General features: G+C 51.6%; 5 protein-coding genes across 5 annotated transcripts; 2 read left to right on the forward strand and 3 right to left on the reverse strand.

The window, feature by feature from the left end:
* Positions 1–72: 72 nt before the first annotated feature.
* BDW70DRAFT_134530 (uncharacterized protein) lies at positions 73–1,282 on the reverse strand. The gene has a single exon (XM_073736526.1). It carries the CDS (start codon positions 1,059–1,061, stop codon positions 747–749), a length of 315 nt encoding a protein of 104 aa, XP_073596976.1. The 5' UTR covers positions 1,062–1,282; the 3' UTR covers positions 73–746.
* A 381-nt stretch (positions 1,283–1,663) lies between these two features.
* Positions 1,664–2,948, reverse strand: BDW70DRAFT_167310 (uncharacterized protein; the record flags this gene model as incomplete). The annotated part of the gene is made up of 5 exons (XM_073742194.1): positions 1,664–2,308; positions 2,354–2,428; positions 2,459–2,698; positions 2,796–2,820; positions 2,858–2,948. 5 exons carry the CDS (start codon positions 2,946–2,948, stop codon positions 2,062–2,064), a joined length of 678 nt encoding a protein of 225 aa, XP_073596977.1. The 3' UTR covers positions 1,664–2,061.
* A 1,503-nt stretch (positions 2,949–4,451) lies between these two features.
* Positions 4,452–8,731, forward strand: amdX (putative C2H2 transcription factor (AmdX)). The gene is made up of 3 exons (XM_073743782.1): positions 4,452–4,875; positions 4,928–8,263; positions 8,314–8,731. Exons 1-3 carry the CDS (start codon positions 4,782–4,784, stop codon positions 8,400–8,402), a joined length of 3,519 nt encoding a protein of 1,172 aa, XP_073596978.1. The 5' UTR covers positions 4,452–4,781; the 3' UTR covers positions 8,403–8,731.
* An 882-nt stretch (positions 8,732–9,613) lies between these two features.
* BDW70DRAFT_159159 (uncharacterized protein) lies at positions 9,614–12,465 on the reverse strand (the record flags this gene model as incomplete). The annotated part of the gene is made up of 2 exons (XM_073740648.1): positions 9,614–12,250; positions 12,301–12,465. 2 exons carry the CDS (start codon positions 12,463–12,465, stop codon positions 9,614–9,616), a joined length of 2,802 nt encoding a protein of 933 aa, XP_073596979.1.
* Positions 12,466–12,902: 437 nt separating this feature from the next.
* On the forward strand, positions 12,903–19,113 carry mvp1 (sorting nexin Mvp1; the record flags this gene model as incomplete). Its single annotated transcript, XM_073740649.1, has 7 exons — positions 12,903–15,587; positions 15,645–16,302; positions 16,602–17,216; positions 17,265–18,005; positions 18,064–18,206; positions 18,254–18,847; positions 18,904–19,113. 7 exons carry the CDS (start codon positions 12,903–12,905, stop codon positions 19,111–19,113), a joined length of 5,646 nt encoding a protein of 1,881 aa, XP_073596980.1.
* Positions 19,114–20,372: the final 1,259 nt, after the last annotated feature.

Here is a 20,372-nt window from a genome sequence, read left to right on the forward strand (position 1 = left end):
AAGGGTTTTAGCAGTCTAGTAGTTCTAACGATACATTGTTTGCTGCAAAAAGATTCACAGACTCAGCGATACCTAACCCTACCTGGGCAACCGCTTCTAAATATATCAAAAACAACTTGATAGGGTTTTGAACATCCTATTGCAGAGCCGTTCGGCTGAATAGCACCAGGTGTCCTTAATGCAGCCTTCAGCTATCCAACGCAGGACCCAGAGCCCTAACTACTCGTCCATGTCTCTAGCCTGCATGTTCCTCGAAACTGGATAAGCTAAGGACCGTTTCTCTAGTATGTTGCCCACCCAACCCAAGAACTAATACGCAAGCTACCTGACATACGTGGCGCTGGAATGGAGCTGATGAAGCTCCATGTTTGACGGCACATGTCTGTGTAAATGCATAATGATAACGGCCCTGACATCATGCATCAGGACTTTGCGCTTGGAAATCAATTCCGGTAAGAATTTCCTCGGCGATCCCCAATAGAGGGACAGGATTACATGATCTCAGGTTTTAATGTACTCTGCAGATCGCGTTTACTCTCTTTCGATATCTCGCAAGTGACATGTCACTTGTTACATACCCAGTGACGATCCGATCCGCGACTCCGTCGCTGTCCTACTGCGCCCTCTGCACTCCGTCCAGTGTAACTCCACCGAAAAGATCCAGACTGGTAATCGACAACTCACGCAGCCTAGATTCCTGCCCGTCGATCCCGATATGACGAATGCCCCGTAACTATGCAGAACGGCTAGCAGCCTAGGTGGGTTGTAGTCAAATGGTTGTACGGTCGTGCCATACCAGGTGAAACTGTGAAACTGATGTGATAAACGTAACATGACTGATAGATAAGATGCGCTAATGTATGCCGGGCCGGCAAGTTCCAGCTCGACTGCATTAGCACCCGTCCCCGTCGTCCAATTGAGGAGGAACAAAGGGCCACTACCCTCTTGGGCCCGCAGAGAACCGGGAATTGGAGACGGAAGGTGTTGCAGAGTGTCACCATGGCAAGACAGATTGTGATAATGATAATGCGCGTAGATCCAGTGTTTGCGGATAACTGCATACAACTGCAGCGCTGCGACGTTGGCCCATCGTGCGGGAATTGGAACGAACTGGTTGACGGGTGTTCTGTTGGTGAGCTTGAGCTCTTGCAGCTACGTCTGCAGCTCGACGAGCTTCTTGGGTACGTAGATCCCGGTCTATATCTGGATGAAGTATACCCTGCAGCACAAATACTCTGCAGTCCACTGGACTGTGACGGCCCCTGAGACGACGGAGTGGGCTCGTTGACGCCCGGTGCCCGACGCCCGTTCTAGTACTTTGTGGTCATGGACTACTGCTTCTCAAGTGAAACCGATTTGGAGCAGTCGATGTCATAGTTGTTGCCGCAACGAGCTGACGATCATGCACCGTCAGCCCATTGCATACTAAATTGAGCTTCCTTCCTTTTGGGGCTAATCTCGCGGGCTCTCGCGGGCCCGGCGCGTAATTAGGACGGAGTATGTCTTCTGACGAGATTACAAATGCTGGCGGCCCAGGCCCTGGAGCTGCACCAGGACGAGCAACGACAGCGAGCAAGTTGGAATGCTTCTGGATGGACGCTTGTATCCACATGGAGTCATGAATCTATATGGGCAGCTGTGACTGGCCCGTCTAATGCAAGTCACTCAACGCTGCGCGCTAAATCTGCACCATGGAGAATCAAGTAAGGATGCCCCTTCCAGCCCTGGCCAATCACAATGCAGGTGCGGGGATCAAGGTTATGGTGTGGTTGGCGGTCCAAAAGTGGCGGCCCCGTATTGACCGTACAGCCGTACGGCCTGTACGGTGCGTACGGTCTCGGTATCGAGACCGCGATTCTTGTAGTAGTGAACTCCTAACGGCGGGTGAAGTATAGCAGGCGGAGGACTCATTCTATTCTCTAGTGTATGGGGCAACGCAGATCGACTGTAGCCCAGCGCGACTGTAGCCCGCTAGCCCAGCGTCCAGATCGATAAGGATGTTTGGAGTAGATTAGCACCGATCGTCCATTGGTCTTCGGAGTTATACTCGACGTATGCTGATTACTGTGGATCTGGCCTGCACTGAGAGTACCCAGAATAGTCTTTGAGAGCTTTGAGTAGTCTTGAGTAATTGGGTAGTCTTGGGTAGTCTGTACCTCTGCAGCGGGATCGACGGAGCGATGGCGAGTCTGCAGCACTTGTTAAAACTAGAAAAGAAGAAAATAACTCAAGTGTCTGCAGTTGCCGGAGTTTTCCCGCCAGGGCCTCACGTAGCATCGAACCGTGGTCTACTCCGGAATATATTAGCCTTCACAAGTAGGAGACTAAGTCGGGCGAAAGTCCGAAGATGGACAATAGGCATCTGCAGCGCACAGGGCACGGCTCCAACCTCGACGTCATAGCGTGGGGTGCTGTCCCTAGGCTGTACCTAGTCGGTACCAAGTGGCCCAAGTGGTACCAAGGAGGCCTGATCAGCGGGCTCGTCAATGGGAACGGGGATGAACGCTGTTTGATAGCCTTGGGAGATGAGCTTGACAGGTATTCTGGCCGCACAACCAGTCGGAGCGAAAGTCTGGGGTATTCTGACAGGTTGGCGACCGTGAACACATGATTCTCCTGCAGTACGCCGTTGGCGGAGGACTCAGTTCCGGTTGGGAGCTTGTGCAGAGGAATAATGCGAAGAATAATGATGGGCGGGCTGGGCTAGTGCATCTAATGCGTCGGTGCTCGGGCTCGTTAGGAGTCGGGTCGTTGGGCTCGTTGGCTCGTTTCCTCGTTTCGCCCGTTTCCAGAACCCCAGACAGTCAGGGACAATCTTACCTGGGCATTACTGTCGCCCTGATTGGACTCTGCTTACAGGCTCCACGAAAATCCCCCACAACTGCGGCCCCGGAATCCCCACAGCTTAGCCAGCTCTGCCTCTGGAGTTGGTCGCCTCTCCTGTCCATATTTTAGCCGACTCCCAGACAATGCGGCGCCATCCGCCATTCGACAGGCAGTCGCAGTGGCTCGCTCGTTCGTGGCCAATTCTCCAGCCGCCCGGGCGCCAGGAACGGTCTGCCCACCGGCCAACAACCTGGGGTTGGAATCCATCCCCAGGTTTGCAAACGGTCAACGCACTGCATCTGATTCCCCAACCATAATAGAACCACGGATAGTACAGGAAGGCGCGATGGACTGGACCCCCCGTTACGTCAGGCCGCTGCACTGCCGTGCACCGCCGTGCGTTGAGAGGCGAGAGCTTGACCTGGACGTGCTCATCCCCTACACCTGGTCGCAGAATCGCCTCGGCTCTGACACGGCTCTATTCCGCGCTTGGTCCTGTCTCTTTCTTTGCAGATTAGCCTCTCGACTGGACGTGACTGGACATAACTGGGCGTTCTTAGAGTCCTCAGAGTACTCAGAGTAAGGAGCGACGCTACCAGTATCCAGACTGGGTCTGATCGTCCATAATCCCATTCTCTTCTTCAAGGATTTCGTAGCGACGTGGTGTGTCTCTCTTTGTCCCTTTCTCTGGACCATTCTCATTCACTTTCTCGGCCCGGTGGAACCTCAAAGCCACGGTCGTGTACACTGGAAAGGTGCGTGGCTTTAAACGACAATCCTCTCGGACCGGATTGAGTTTCAGCGACCGCGTCGATTGGCTCAGACGGTGGCACAGACCCAAGTGCAGCTCCTCCCCGTGACTCTGTGGTGGGGCTCTGTCTTGGCTCCGACCCAGTCGTGGTCAATGCTTTGTGCTCATCGGCCCACCGTGCAGCGGATCATTGGACAGCAGCTTCGTGGTTTATCCCGCGACAGTCACCGGGGTAAGCGTCCAGTAAAGGTACGGAGGTAACGTGCAGTCGCCCCGGCTGTACTCTAACTCCTGCTGCTCTTTTGAGAGCTCGCTCAGAGTCACCTCGTAATCACAACTTCCACCACGGCTGGGAATTAGCAGAGAACTAACACCTTTCTCTCGTTCTCTCTCTTCCTCTCTTCTTTCCGGCTCCCAGCTTGCGGCCTCTTTTTTTGTTGGATTGTCAGGTTTTCTTCCGGTCGAGATCATTGTATCTGCTGGGCTCTTATCGTCAATTGACTTCAAATCACGCTATCAGTATCCGGCTCTACCGCTGGCTTATCCACTGGCAGCACCCCAACCGATGTTTGCTTGATTGCCTCCATCCCACGGTGTGAACGCTGCTCCCAGATCCTCCAGAGAACCAGCGCATCGCCTCGTTGTCTCTCTTTGGCTGGCATTCGAGTCTGTTGGTGCTCCCATGCCCATTTCCCCTGGGTCCTGAAACCCGGAATTTGAACCCCCTGCTGACTACTCCAAGGCTGGACCTCAGGAACACCTCGCCACATCCCACCTCGCCCTGCGCTACTTCATCCTGCCGTTTCCTCTTCTCGATCGAACAGAGCTCGTTTTCGATTCTAACTATTGGGAGTATTCATTCGGACGTCTTCCACCATCTCTCACGGTGTCAGTACCTCCCCTCGCCTTCTCCAGCTACCCCGGCGTCGGCCCGTTGTCCCGACCCACTACCCAGAGCTCTCATCTCATCGTGGCGATGATGTCTTCGATCCGATCGCTTCCGCCTCGACTAGTCTAGACATGGAGGCTAATAATCATTAGTGAACAAAAAAGTCATCAATGGTGGCCTAAGATCGTTGCTGTCGCATCGCAATTTCTAGCTCTTGCAGCAGCACGATTCGACGAATACTCTCTGACGACGCCTATTTGCAGTCAAAGCCAGCGTTGACCTGGCCGTTTTCACCCGCTTCCAACACATACTGGCATGTTAATAGGCCCGATGGTGGACCAAAGCTTGGGCACTAGCCCAAAGCTGGAGAGCCTCTCCAGCATCTCGGAGGTTCCTGGAGACGTTAATGGTGCGTGTTTGGGTGACATTCGCTTTGGATCTATGTCCTAATAACCCAGCAGTATCCAAGGACAATTCCAAGAAGGATGCCGTTGTTCCAGCCAACATTCCTCCTCCCAAGACTGACAAACCACGTCCCCATGGCTGTACAACATGTGGTCGGTCGTTTGCTCGACTGGAACACCTCAAGCGCCACGAGCGCTCCCACACAAAGGAAAAGCCATTTGAATGTCCTGATTGCTCCCGCTGCTTCGCTCGTCGGGACCTGCTTCTCAGACATCAACAGAAACTACACATGACGACGACCCCGTCGTCGCGGCCTAGAAATGCCCGGAGAGAGAGCACTGGTGCTGCTGGAGCTGGGGCCGGAGCTGGAGCTGGAACAAATCGGGTTCGCAAGAATTCTGTAGCCGGTGCTTCAAGTAATATGCGCCCTCGAGCAAACACAATCAGTCACATTGATGGCGCTGTACTCGGGATTGCGAATAACACGAATGCAGGGCCTGGCACGACTGGCCATCCGGGCCATGCCTACCACCCCAGTCTTAGCTCTTCCGTCGGCTCGAATATTGATTATCGGGGTTTTTCTTCAAGCCATCAGCCCCCTGTCAACGGGCTTTCGAAACTTGATACACATGGGCTACCTATGGACCTTTCAGGAGGTCTAAGAACGGCGCCCGTCTATGGCAGTTTCGACTTCAATATTCCAGACTTTATGAGTCACGGAAGCACCATCAATCCTGCCCAGCTCCATTTTGGGGGTTCTCCGCAGACTTACGGGAACGAGGCTCCTTCTTCCCCGTACGGTACTCAGCAGGTGCCTCACGGGAACGACGCTATTATGGAAGACGAGTACAATTTCGATTGGATGCAAAGGTTCGATCCTTCGCTTCCGATTGGTAAGAATGAGTCTGCCATCGACGAGTCCTCGCCCTCAGCCATGAGCACAGGCAGTCAGAGTGGAATCAGCGAGCCTATGATGGATGGATCTAACCAGTTCTCAATGTCCTCTGTGAGCTGGCAGAATCAGTTCCCATCCCAGCCAGCGATAGCGAGGCAATTTTCCGACTACTCAACTACCTTTAATGATCTAGGTATTCCACCGGAAACCGTTTCTCCCAAGTCCTTGATGGCTCAAAACCCGTTCGCTGAAGCCTATGCCACTCCTCCGTCTATGACTTCGGTGGGCCAGCAGCCCATGCTGGGGGCACACTCGCAGAGCAGTATGTTTTCATCCTCCATGGCAACAAGCGGAGATTCTCCTAATCCTTTCAACCTACCTTTCGCGAATAGTGCCCTACGAACTCACCATACCCCAGCCTCAACCGATACCTTTACCGACTCCACTCGACGGGCTTTATTAGCCAGCATGGCGCAGCCCGCAAGTTTCAGTCACCGCAAATACTCTCAACCAGCAACCGGAATGATTCAATGTCGCGATCTCTACTCTCGCTCTTCTTCCAGCCCCACCTCCGCCAACCAACTGCCTAGTACCGCAGATATGCAGCGATTCATCTCCGCCTACATCACCTATTTCCACCCTCACCTGCCATTCCTTCATATCCCTAGTCTTAATTTCCAAGCCCCTGAGTATACGAACAATCTACGCACCCCGAGCGGTCACCTTAATCTCAGCTCCACCGGTGTTGTTGGTGGTGGCGGTTGCTTGATCTTGTCCATGGCAGCAATTGGAGCATTATACGAACTTGACACAGCCGCCTCAAAGGATCTCTTCGAAGCCTCGAAGAAGATGATCCAGCTCTATCTCGAGGAACGTCGTAAGGCTGACATGTCAACCGCGGTTTCTCGGTCCTCCAAGCCGGGTGATAATTCCGTTCACAACACTCCGCTTTGGCTTGTGCAGGCAATGCTCCTCAATGTCATTTATGGTCATACTTGCGGTGACAAAACCTCGGCGGATATTGCAAGTACTCACTGCGCGGCATTGGTCAGTCTTGCGCGGGCGGCCGAGTTGACTCGTCACATCGATGCAAAGGACCTTCCACAAGATTACTTACACGCTGGCTTTGCGGGAACAAGTGACTTCCAGGGGCAAGATCTCGTCGAGGATTCCTGGAGTCAGTCATTCGGCCCGCCAAAAGAAAAGAAGGACTGGCTGGATTGGAAAATTGTCGAGGAACGGAAAAGAACACTTTTTGCAATTTTCGCCGCCTCCTGTTTCCTAGTCTCGGCGTACAATCACGCACCTGCTCTGACTAATTCGGAGATCCGCCTGGACTTACCGTGCGAAGAGGATATTTGGGCAGCGGAGTCTCCGCAAGCATGGAAGCAGATGGGCGGTCATTTGTCATCGAAGAAGAATGTTGCTTTCTCGTCTGCGCTCACGACGCTGTTGACTGCGGGTCGGCGTGCTCAGAGCTCCGCTGCGCTCTCTCCGGACGACCCAAAGAGCAGTGACCTTAGGCCTAGTTCTTTTGGCTGTTTTGTATTAATATATGCCATACACAACTATATCTGGGAAACTCGCCAGCGCCATATGGGCCGCCAATGGACGACAAGGGAGACGGATGCAATGAGAGCCCATATTGAGCCCGCTCTCCGAGCGTGGCAGACTGCTTGGGCGACGAATCCACAGCACAGTCTGGAGCGACCCAATCCTTACGGTGCCGGCCCTCTCTCGGCTGACAGCATTCCTTTGTTAGACCTCGCTTATGTGCGGCTCTATGTCGACCTTGGCCGCTGCAAGGAAGCATTTTGGCAACGAGATTGGAATGCCATGGCTGATGAACTGGCCCGGGGAACGGATGTGGAGAACGCTTTGGACGGAATTCCATCTGATGTCTTAGACCCCTCAATAACAGAGGACGCCCTTCCGATGGATGCTCGACGCGACTCGATAGCCTCTCTTGGCGTAGGGGAGCTTGCCATTTCACAGAATCCTTCTCAAGAGCATTCTATGCAACCGCTTCTAGGTGCTTATCGGCCAGGGCAAACCAAGCGCGAGAAGCTCTTACGCAGAGCAGCTTGTTATGCTGCTGATTCATTCGCCATGTCTGACCAGCTAGGCAGCACTTTTGCTGACTTCACCTGTCGAGAACTACCACTTCAGAGCGCCATGTGTACCTTTGATTGCGCTCAAGTACTCGCTGAATGGACCACGACGGTGCAGGAACGAGTCGGGCCATACCTTGGAATGCTAAGCCGTGAAGATTTCGATTTCGAGCAAGCTATACAAAGCCTGCTTCTCGAGGATGAAGACTGCAAACTTCTGCAGAAGACACGGAGTATACTTGCGAGCATTGAACAGAAGATGCAAAAGGACATTCCAAACACTATGCCTGTGTCACAAGGGTCTTCGGGCGATTCGGACGAAGGCTTTGGCTGCAAAATATTGTTCGCAACGGCTGGCCTCCTAGACAGGGCTTCCGTATGGCCAGGTAAGATCGCTCGTATGTGAGCTGTCGACTGAGTACTAAAAGACCTACAGTGATGAGACTCATGGCTCGGTCACTGGAATCTCAAGCTATGCGCTTGAAGGAGCGCGCGGAACATTCTGTCATGGGATCTACGCAATGACGGTGAAATCACATTTCCCGTGCTCAACCGCGTGTCGGCCATCCACATTCCTTGAGCGCAGAACGTGGTGTTTGGGAATCTATTAAGGACTGATGAAACCACATATCTGGCCGCAGTAGGATTGCCCTTCGCGTCATTAGTGCTTTCTCATACCGCCCGTCTCTATTATTGGCCTCCCAGATACGCCTTTGCCAGAAACTCGCACCGCGGAAGCGACGTTTCTTCGTTTCTTGGTCTCATGCTCTGAAAGTGCACCGTTGCTACGTTCTGCATTGGTTTAATCTGCGATGGAAAGACATCTCAATCGACCTTTCATATACCCCCAATTTACTGGCCAATCTGTCTCTTTATATCTGAACTATCTCTTGGAGCTCTCGACATCCATTAAATCCCATCTCAAACTGGTTCTCTATGGCTGTGAACTTTGTTACATCTGCGAGATTGAATTGTACCATTTCCCCATACTATACACTGGTGTTGCGTGACTTGAACTTTATTATGTGCCATGACATGACCCGACGACTATTTCCCTCCTCACCAGTGATGATTTTCTGACGACTGCGTTTTAACTCCGTTGGACTACTGCTGTGTTATGTGATTTCTTTTCAATTACCCTTTGTTTGTTCGCATCTGCACTTTCATGGTGCGGACTTTTTTATGCCCATGCTTATATTTATTATGGCACCTGTGCCTGTGCTTGCCATGTCGCATGTATCTCAAAATTGCTTACCCTACATAGGTGGAGACGAAGCAGTCGAAGCAGTTGGAACCTTCGGGCCATTATCTAGAGCGTGCCTTGCCTGGCGCGGGCAATCACTCGGAAGGAAACGGGTAACGGTGATGCATAATGGAGCATGCAGCTTTCATGCGCCCCATGATATTCAGAGACGATCTTGATGCTATGCGACTTGACTCAAAGCAGTGTGATGTGTCATTGCCGATGCGATGTTGCAGAGACGGCCTATGATATATATCCATACGCATAGATATTTATATACTGATTGTACATACCGAGTTAATGTCGATTGTTTCGCCGAATATTCATTTACGAAGTAGATCACAAGTCCAAAGGAGGCCATCTACTCATGGCTAATTATGAGAACATAAGGAGGTACCTGCAAATAATTTATCACACGATTCATTTTCTTTTTAACCAAAGAGATGCATAGATACACAGCCATCCAATCTATGAAAATCACGACATAAACAGGCTAAAGGACCAACCGCTCGAAGGTATACTTCCCAACAGCCTTACGCCGTAAGTACCCAATCTCACGTTTACTCCGCTGCACGACTTTGCCAGTTCCCTTGAGCACCTTCGTCTTGCTGACATCCTTAGCGGCCTTCAACGACAGCGGGAGCAATTTCCCGCTTGCATCCCCGTCCCCACCATCCGCATCGTCATCCTGCGCACCGAAAACAAGCAAGTCCGCACCATTGAGCTTCTCGTGACGGACCGACGTAGATGAGGGCGCCACGTTCAACGCATCATCAGGTAAGGCTGAAGCTGATGAGGTAAGAGAGCGTGAGTCGTTCGTCACACTCTTTGCATACCGAAGATACTCCCTCAGTATTCCAGTAAGGAGCGTCGCCTCCTCGACGCCCGCTAGAGCCGCCGAAACCTCTGATTTCATTTCCGCGATGAGCGCCATGTCGCGCAGGCCTGAGACCTCTGCTTCGCTGTTGAGGCTAAAATTCAGGTCTCCAGGGGCAATGGAGACCCAGCCAGAAGGGCCAATTGCGTCGACAGCCGCGTTGAGAAGATCAACTATTGTTTTAAGGGGGAGGGAGGGGGATGTAAGGTGCGGCGAAATGGGGGTTGGAGGGGTCTCTGTGAAGCGAGTTGCATGTCCGCCTGTTGCGAGGGAAAGGCGGAGATGGTGAATTGTTGTGATTATGTCGTTGCGAGAGAGGGTGGAGCGGAGGGAGGATTTTATGGACGGGTGTGGGTGGGTGTGCAAGGAGAGGAGGGTCGTATTGAGGCCGGTGAATGTTGTCTGCAAAGTTGAGGGGGGAGAGGGGGGAGAATTTGATTCGGAGGATGTTTTCGTAAGGGCGAGAGCGGTATTGGTTTTGCCATCTCCGTTTGTTAGGGCTTTTTTAGACTCTGACTCTTCGCCTTGCTCGGTGGGGGTGGAAATTGAGCGCGCGGCACTGAGAAAAATCTTGAGCATGTGGGCGAGTTCGTCTGCGCTGAAGGCAGTTGGCCCTTTAAGGACACTGATTAGGCGGTGCAGGGAAGGGTCGGACGTTTGCAGAGCCTGCGCAAAAGTGCCGATGGGTAGTTGAGGGAGGATACGCGGCTTGTGGGCGCGGTGTAGAGCGGCCTCAACGTTGCCGGGATAGAGATATCCTAGGCGGATGAGCCAATTGCACGTCTCGGTTGGCCAAACTGCGACGGTGACGTTGACCGAGGAAGATGCGGAGAGTTTGTCAGTATTCTTGGTGTTATCTCCCACCGTGAAGATGAGGGAGAGTAAGAAAAGGACCATTTCCAGGTTGACATATTGGCCTGGTTCAGGAAGAGCCTGGGTATCTCCGATTTGAAAATAGCTGTGAACAGCTCGGTCGAACCCACTAGCGTCATTGTTCTTGGCGCATTCGCGCACTGCACGCGAGAAAATATTCCATTTCTCAATCTCCTCCGCCGATGTAAGGCCCAGCGCCGCTGCGGCATTTGAACGATGTTTCTTTGAAACATTCTCCCATTGGGACGGGGATCCTATCCCACGACCGATTGCATCTATCAGCAGGCCGTCTCGGGAGCGTTTGCTTGGTGCGCCGGAGATGCTGTGCGACGAGCCTAGGTCGAACGCTAGTAAGGAGTTGCCCTTTGACGCAACCACAAGGTCGAGTTTCGCGAAGTAGTTGATAAACGTAGTGCGTGCCTTGTTTGTGGCGGCTGATGGAAGGTCCTCGGTCACGATGCTGCGCTGGATGGACTTGTACTGGGTGTCATATAGCGCGATCATAGACTTGCCGGCCCCGATCACCGACTGGGCAGAAACACGCATGACAGATGAAAAGTCTTCATCTTCAAGAATAAATATCGAGGTCGCCGTTGGTTTATACTGGGAGAGGTCGAAGTTGACGAACCCCTTTTCAAAGGACAAGTTCAAACCAGCAGAGTTGCAATGGAAATGCCAATGCAAATTCTTCTTATCAACCTTCTCAGCGCCGATATTAGGAAGATTGACCGTCAGAAGATGTCTCATCTGTTGGCTCTCGTCGACGCCGCGGTTCGAAGCTTCGGCGGGTATTGAGAACATTTGGATCTTAACCTCACTCAAGCTGATTTGTTCCGTACCAACGGGATAAGAAACGAGAAGCAAGATGGACGGGTCACCGCCTCCTGCAATTATAGAACTTCCAGCCGCAAGAGAAGCAATGTCAGGCCGTCGCTTCAACAGTGATTTCTTGGCGTCATCAAATTCCAGTAAAAAACAGCCATGGATTTCCCAACTGCCCTGAGGGATCTCGCTGTGCTGTATGCTCCATCGTTGGGTTTTCAAGTCAGGAGATATCCGCCGTACTCGACCATCGCGGTGAATAGCTAAGACGTCGAATGGATCTTTGTCCTCAATCTCAGAGCCGGGCACAATACCAATAAAGACGGTCGGACTTGTCGAATCGTCCACCGCGAACGATGAGGAAGAAATTACTGGTGCACCGGTTCCGCTCGCAGCACTTTCCTCAGTAAAGGTCTTGATCTCTTTTTTCATCGCAACAAAGGTCTGCCTTTTCACACCTGAGGCTTTCGGGAGCTTCCGGCGCAACGAGCATGGCGGGCAAGAAAACGACGATTGCGGAGGGACGGCGTAAGAGGTGACCAGTTTCGGGTTTTGAATCTGTACGCTCCTTTAGTACTTGGAACCAGAGGAAAGTAGCTACTACTTACATTGTATAAATTCACAGCTTCACCGTCAACTGCAACAGCAACTTCGTATCTCTTGCGCTTCTTCGCGTTGGCGAGGCTATAGACTTCGCTAATATAAGTTTTGCCGGTTGATGCATGCAGGGGGCGCGGCAATTGAGCCAGCACAGACGGCGGCTGCAAGTCCATGACGAAGAAGCTGATATGGGAGAAGTACGGCCAAGCAAGCGTGTTGTCACTCCGTTGAAGAAATCATCATATCTCGAAAAATTTCCGGTCATATGATGTTCCGAGCCGGCGCTATATCCAAGAAGACTAAGTCAGGGCTAGGCTCTATGCGGTATAGTGCGCCGCCGGAATAAGTGGAGTTTGGCCTGCAATACGCGCTTCTTTCGCGTCGTACTTCGTGTCCCAATTAAGATTATCTCGCTCTCCAAGGTCTTCAACTACGGTATACCCCGTACGCATGATATTGTTCTCGATCTGGGTCGCTCGATGACCTTTCTGTGCTTTCTTTCTTCACTGCTTCCGGACGATGAGCGTTTGCTCTTGCATGGGCACATAACCAATGGCCATGGGACAAGGAGAGCAGCGCGCCATACACGCTTTCTTCAGAAAAGGTCATTATGGATCCCGGGACTACATATGAACAAGTGCTCATTGATATAGACTTCGAAGGCCCAACGCCCCTTGTGCAGTCTGTCGAAAATAGCCTCCCTTGTCCCACCTCTTCGCAAGAAGCCAATGGATCACCTGCACTACCGACAACGCCCGTGGCTACGCTTGACCACGACCCCAACATCAATCGAAGAAAGCGGCGGAAAACGAGCAATGATGCGGAAGAAATATCATCTAATGACCTCGTGACGACTGACGGCGAACCAACGGTCAAGGGCGTGAGCGCGTCGGCTGAGGACGGAACTGCCCTTGCGAGCACGCAGACACCAAGCACGTTTGGTGCGGTCGAGACCACGAATAATACACCGGCGGAGGCTGAACCAAAGAAGCAAAAAATAATTAAGCTAAACGCAAATGGGAAGCTTCTCAGCTCCCCAGTCGCCAACAGATTCGCGGATATGTCTAAGAAAAAGGGCACCAAGCGTGGGAAGCCAGCTCCGCAACATCCAGATAGTCTTGAGAGGAAGCTTGTCGTGATCAAGTATCATGATAAGACTGGGTCCTCGCAAAGTATAGGACGGCAAATTGACGAAATCCTCAGCGGAAGGAGAAAGTATACCATCTCGAATCATGCTACCCGTCAAATTACTACCGTCCCAGCAGCACCAACTTCGAAACAACCAGCTAAAGCCACTCATCCGTTCTTCTTAAAGAAGACTGCACAAAAGGCAGAGGTGCTATCGCCTCACGTGCAATGTCAAGATTCAGTCTCCCTGCCGTCTGGAGACAGGTTGGCGATCAAGCCCCAGTCAGCTCAATCACGTCCCCCTATATCTTCTCCCTTCAGGCATGCCTTTAACAAGGTTCCAGAGCCTATGCATCCACTTTGGCCTCCCTCCGGGTTAATTCACGTGCGGAACCTTAGTATCGAACTCGATTTAAGCAATGACGACGATCGCCAAGCCACCGCAACGGACCACAGAAAATCAAAGACGCCAGCTGTTCAAGTTAATGATGAAGAAAATGTGCTTTCCTTTCTAAAGTCTTCTGATATTTTGCCGGCTTTGCGAAAACCATCTAAACAGGTAATCAGTGGACGAGTGCTGCAGGCAAAAGTAGGCAAACGGCTGATGGGGCAAGGCGCGAGCTCGGACACAGACCAGGCTCCGTCCCCTGATAATTTGCATTCAGCTGTGGCCAGGTTATACGTATCTCTGTCCAGTTCAATGAGCGCGTTTGAGCGTGGAGATTACGAAGCGCAACTTTGGGCGCATAAGTATGCGCCCAGCACCGCACAGCAGGTTCTTTGCGCAACCAAAGAAGCACTTATGCTGCGTGATTGGCTGAAATATCTTGTTGTTTCTAGCGTTGATGTGGGTAATTCATCCAGAGATAATGAGAAAGCCAAACGGAAGCAGGAGAAGAAGCGCAAGAGACGAAAGAGAACAGATAAATTGGATGGTTTCGTGGTACTCAGCGAAGACGAGTACTCCGAGATGGGTGAAATCTCCGGTTCTGATGATGAATTAGCTGGCGATGTGACGGTCTCGAACAAGCGGACTGTCATACGAACTGGGGATCTCACTTTCAACCTAAAGTCTGGCAGTGACCGCGGTCGTATAGCCAATGCAATTCTCCTAAGCGGTCCGTCGGGATGCGGCAAAACCGCATCAGTATACGCAGTGGCTAAAGAGATGGATTTCGAAGTCTTTGAGATCAATGCAGGCTCCAGACGCAGTGCGAAGGATATTTTAGATCGGATTGGTGACATGACGCAAAACCACCTTGTGCACAACCTGCACGACAAGGAAAATCTCAATCAACCTTCCGGGACATCTTCGCAGGCAGAAGAGCTGGAAGACGCGAAGCAAAACCAATTGACGGGATTCTTTATGCCTACTTTGACGGCTAAGAAAACTGGCACACCACAGCCAAAGGCTCCTCCAAAAGAAAACGTCATGAAGCATTCCCGAACTCAGAAACAATCTTTGATACTTCTGGAAGAAGCAGACATCTTGTTTGAAGAAGACAAGCAGTTCTGGTCCGGGGTCCTTACTTTAATCAACCAGTCAAAGCGCCCGATTGTTATAACTTGCAATGACGAGAGCCTTATCCCGCTTGATGATATATCCTTCCATGCTATTCTACGGTATAGGGCTCCTTCACAGGGATTGGCGGTCGACTACCTTCTTCTGATGGCTGCAAACGAAGGTCATATACTGAAGCGGACAGCAGTTGAGAGGCTTTATTCGAGCACCGGCAACGATCTTCGAAAGTCTATCATGGAACTGAATTACTGGTGCCAGATGGCCGTTGGGAGCGAGAAATCCGGCCTTGATTGGATGATTGACCGGTGGCCACAAGGTGTAGACCTTGACTCGAACGGAGACAAGCTTCGAATGCTAAGCGCGGATACATACGATAACTACATGGGCTGGTTTAGCCGAGACATTATGATCAGTCCCGGCTTAGCAACAGAGAGCGAGCTTCGGGAGGAAGCATTGCACTGGTGGCATTTGAGCCTACAAGAGGCCGATGTCATGGAGGATTCGCAGCTTCAATCATCCTGGGAGCCAAAAACGATTCTTTCGAAAGTTGAGCACCTCGAAAGTCTGTGCTCGCAGTCCGAATATATGGAATCGCGAAGTGTCCTCGATGTGCTTGCTGCGCCATGCTCCCTGGATGCACGGATGGTAATTTTGTTTCCCAACTCTTTCTCCCTTTTTCCACGATAGGTCTAACTCTCCCAGGACGCAATCGATACATCTATACCACCGATCTCGGAAAAGCAGAAGCTGAATTTCGTTGACGGTTATAAACTACTACATGCTGACAAACTCCCTGATTACACTACCTTGACGTTGGATATTGGGAGTACCTTTCAGACTCTTCTGGGAAGAGTATTCCGCCGAACTTGTGAAGTCGATTCCAAAGACATGCTGGCCGGCAACATGTTGGAAGCTGTTTCCAAGCCCAAGGCAGCTAAGCCTGACAAGGAGCTTCTAGAAGTGCTCATACCGGTAGCGAAGCCTGATTGCGGATATCCGCCGCCCAGTGGAGGCGCAGAGCTTGCGTTTGAGTATGGCCAACAATCCATTGTCGAAGATTTCGCGCCATATGTTCGCTCAATAGTAGCGTTTGACCTCCGTCTCGAGAATTACCGTAGGGAGCTTAGCGGTCTTCTCTCCGGCGATGCGAAAGGTACAAAACGAATGCGAACCACTCGCGCTAGTCGAGCAGCACTCGAAGGCGGTAGTAAAGCGGAGACTCGGAAAGAGAGATGGTTCTCGCCGGCTGTGAATGCTCAACGCATTTTAGCCACGGGCAACAGAGAATGGCAGGATCTGCTGGTTCAGAAAGGCTATTTTACCGTGCCCGTGGCGGTGGAGCAGGCGACTATGGAGCGTAGTGAGCTGCCTTCAGGAAGTGCAAGCGATGGATCTATATAGGATAGCCGTATATAGACAACCTAGTCACCCATACAATGAAAAGCTAGAGCTATACCCCAGAGCACGTCAGTTGGAGATGCCAAGACTTGGGCTGGCTAGCCTCCGCGGTCAGCCACAACATCGACATCATCCCCTCAGAGTTCCTTGCAACCCTTCCCTTATCAACACCGGGAAAGCAGGTTCTCTTTCCCAGGCCGTCTATACCTTATACTTCTGTTACTATCAGCCATCATCTATTCTAATCGAGACTACTATCAGCTATCCTGCAACTTAGCCTTGTCTACGCATCTTTCTGCCTGTGCCTTATCGCGTCCGACCGAGCTCCGTTCCTCGCATCGCTCCTCCACCGTGCGGCGCATCACTCATCCCCCATGTCATTATTTGGGACGTCGCCAGATGACTCCCCGGCAGCCGATTCAGCTCGGAGATCCAAAACTTCATTATTTGCCGACGAGCCTGCGTTCAGCACCGGCAGCGCTAATTTTGGCGGATCCTCTCTTTTCGCAGATGACGATGATTTAGGTTCACCGTGGAATAGCAACACTGCCAAACGAACATCCAAACAACAATTAGTCAAAACTTTGTTGCCGGACTCGGATGTCCCTGAGAGTTATATCGACGCGTACGACCTCGTACTGAGTGCGGGGGAAAGAGCGGGCACGGGCGTTAGCTTAACGACTGTTCGAGAGCTATTGTCTGGCGGCGGACTTTCGGCGACGGATCAGGCCAAGATCCTCAACCTTGTCCTCTCCGGTGATACTGATAGGTCCAACGGGCTGAGTCGTGGCGAGTTCAATGTTCTACTAGCTTTGATAGGGCTCGCGCAAGAAGGTGAAGACTTGACTTTCGACACCGTAGACGATCGCCGCAAGAGTATGTCCTTTGCGCCCGATGATTTCATTGAAACTAACAGGGTCGCAGAGCTTCCGGTACCAAATAGCTCATATTTGGATGCGCTGCGCGCGAAGCAAGAGTCTATCATGCCCCCTTCGCATGAGCGCCCTTCCACTCCTCCTGCGCCCCCAATTCCCGTACAAGAACCGAGTCCCGCGCAATCGCGTCGTGCTAGAGGAGATTCCATGGGTGGTCTAGAGGCGGACCCATGGGGTAGTCCGCAGCTACATCGTGGCCATGCTCACACTCAGCACGAAGCCGAGCGCGGCATGCTGAATGGGTATGGCAGCGTTCGATCAGCAACAAACGCCTGGTCCAAGACTGGTGGTTCAGGAAATCCAGATGCACTCTCCAATTCGAGCCACGCAAATGGCCGGTCTGAGATTCGCACTTCCAATAGCGCCGATTTCGGGTGGGGAGACCATTTTGCGCAATCATCACAGGGCGGTAGCCTCGGAGGGCCAGTTCAGCCTGGCCTCGGAGATTTTGGACGGCCAGGGATCGGTCGGGGCGAGCCTAATCCCAGTCGGCAGTCACTGAACATTGACCGGGCCATAAACAACCATGTCAAAGAAGTGGTGACGGTGACACTTCTGCCAGAAAAGGAGGGGTTGTTCATGTTTCAGCATCGCAATTACGAGGTTAAATCGGCACGTCGCGGGAGTACAGTCGTTCGACGTTATAGTGATTTTGTCTGGCTTCTTGATTGTCTTCATAAACGATACCCATTCCGTCAACTACCTCTACTTCCACCGAAACGCATTGCAGGTAAGTCGCAAGAAAGCTTGTTACAAGCTCTCCTCTAAGCTTACTCACCTATTTGAAGTCAATGGCACTCACCTCTCAGCGGATTCAAATTCTTTTCTCGAAAAGCGTCGGCGCGGTCTCGTACGATTTACCAATGCCCTTGTCTCACATCCGGTTCTCAGTCAGGAGCAGCTGGTGGTTATGTTCTTGACGGTTCCTACGGTATATATTTATGTCGCGTCACTTGATCGTCGCTAATTCTTGTATAGGAGCTTTCGGTATGGCGAAAGCAAGCGACAATATCTGTGCAAGATGAATTTGCTGGTCGGGTTCTACCACCTGACCTAGAAGACTCTTTACCCTCCACCCTCATGGAGACCTTCGAGACAGTCAGGAGCGGCGTTAAACGATCGGCCGAGGTTTATATCAACCTCTGCACGCTTCTTGAGCGGCTAGCCAAACGTAATGAAGGCCTCGCTGCAGACCACCTGCGTTTCTCGCTTGCCCTGCAGTCCCTTACAGAAATGACCCGGGACACATACGCGTTAGATACGAATGACGTGCCTTTACTGAACGAAGGCATCAAGGCCACGGCAAGACACTTGTCCGCCAGTCAAAGTCTGCTAGAGGACGAGGCGCGGGCGTGGGAAGACGGAGTGTTGGAGGATTTGAAACGTCAGCGAGACAGCCTAGTGAGTGTGCGGGAGATGTTTGACCGACGGGACCGATATGCCCGTAATAATATTCCCCAGTTGGAGAGGCGAATTGAGGCGAATGAACGCAAGCTCCAAGACCTACGAGCGCGACCACAGGGAACCGTCAAGCCAGGTGAAATAGAAAAGGTCGAGGAGTCGATTTTCAAGGTTCGTACTAATTTGCCCGGTGGCCCAAAAGGTTGGTTGCCTGACATATTCTGTAGGACAAAGAATCAATTGTACAACAGCATGCGCGTGGAGTATTCATTAAAGAGTGCATCCGTGACGAGCTGATATACTTCCAACAGAGCCAGTATCACATCAGCCGGCTTCATCAGGATTGGAGTCAAGAGCGAGTCAAGTACTCGGAGCTTCAAGCTGACAACTGGCGGTCACTGGGTGACCAGGTGGAGGGGATGCCTCTTGGAGACTAAGCATTATTGCGTCTCCGGTGGAAATCGTAGCTACGAGTATGCAATGGGGGATTTTCTGTATTCGGTATTGACTTTTTTGTATTTTTCTTTTTTTTTTTTTTTTTTTTTTTTTTTTTTTTTTTTTTTTTTTTTTTTTTTTTTTTTTTTTTTTTTTTTTTTTTTTTTTTTATGTTCGCCTTGATGTTTGCTATTCCTTTGCGCGTGCAGGTGCCTATATGTTGTTCTATTAGCCGAGATATATCTCCATTTACTTTATGGGATGCATTCGCTTCCTCAGCTTCTGAGGTCTTGACGAATCGTAGTTTGAACCAGCATCTCATTGTGCTTTAGTCTGACACTTATGCAGATTGACTGCAGGGAGAGCGTTGCATTGTGAACCTGTGGTTGTGAACCTCTTATACCTGAACCACTGATTACCGGCCTCGGGTTGGAACCGCCTTGGCCGGAGGCGTTCAATTTCCCGATTAACTGAGCCCCGTGATGATAAAACGCCCAATTTAGTCTAGCGTCTGGGCAGACCCACAGTAAGCGGGTCAAAATCTGGTTCATCTCCAATCATATGAGGCCGATCTTTGGCAGCCTTGCAAGGCTGGTGAGGTCCAGTTATGGAGGCATAACTGTGAAAGAACTCGGTAAGGGATGTCAAGAGCATCAAGGGGTTAAGGAGCCAGATCAAGATGATACGTAGGATGTCAACTGCATGTGCAACCATGTGGCATTCTGGCAGGTCTCGAGGGCATGGGGCAACTGCAGAAATAGCCCGAGCTTCAGCAGGGCACAGTGCCCAGGCTCCAGCGGCATGGGCCTCAAGAGGTGCGTCATCCTAAGTACCGTACTGTAGTTGCAAGAGCGAGTAAATAACGCTTCGTAAGTCTCCGGAATGGTAATAAGAAGCAATGCCATTCGATTTATTGTATCTAGTTCCGCCGCAATGATGCTTAAAATGCCTGTTCATCTAATTGCGGCCTTTTCTTGGATTACGTCGGTATGTCGGGACCTCAACGCCAAGCCAGGACGAGAGGACAGTCGGAAACGGCTCGCCGCTCATTTTTCCTCTCCTCCCCATCCCCGATTCCCCATTCCACGCCGTAGAAAAAAAAGCCATTGTGCTGCTATTCAAGTCCTCATTCGCCAGTGACGGTCTTGGACAAACGCCATGTTCCCCTCCTGCCGAGTCTCGCGCTCGATCGTGGTCTTGGTCTTCGCTTCGTAATTTTCTGGTTGTTCCTTCCCATTTTCGGACCTTCCCAAGTTGGCCG

The sequence above is a fragment of the Aspergillus foveolatus genome (genome assembly GCF_047715535.1).
Source record: "Aspergillus foveolatus strain CBS 279.81 unplaced genomic scaffold BDW70scaffold_18, whole genome shotgun sequence".
Lineage (NCBI taxonomy): Eukaryota > Fungi > Ascomycota > Eurotiomycetes > Eurotiales > Aspergillaceae > Aspergillus > Aspergillus foveolatus.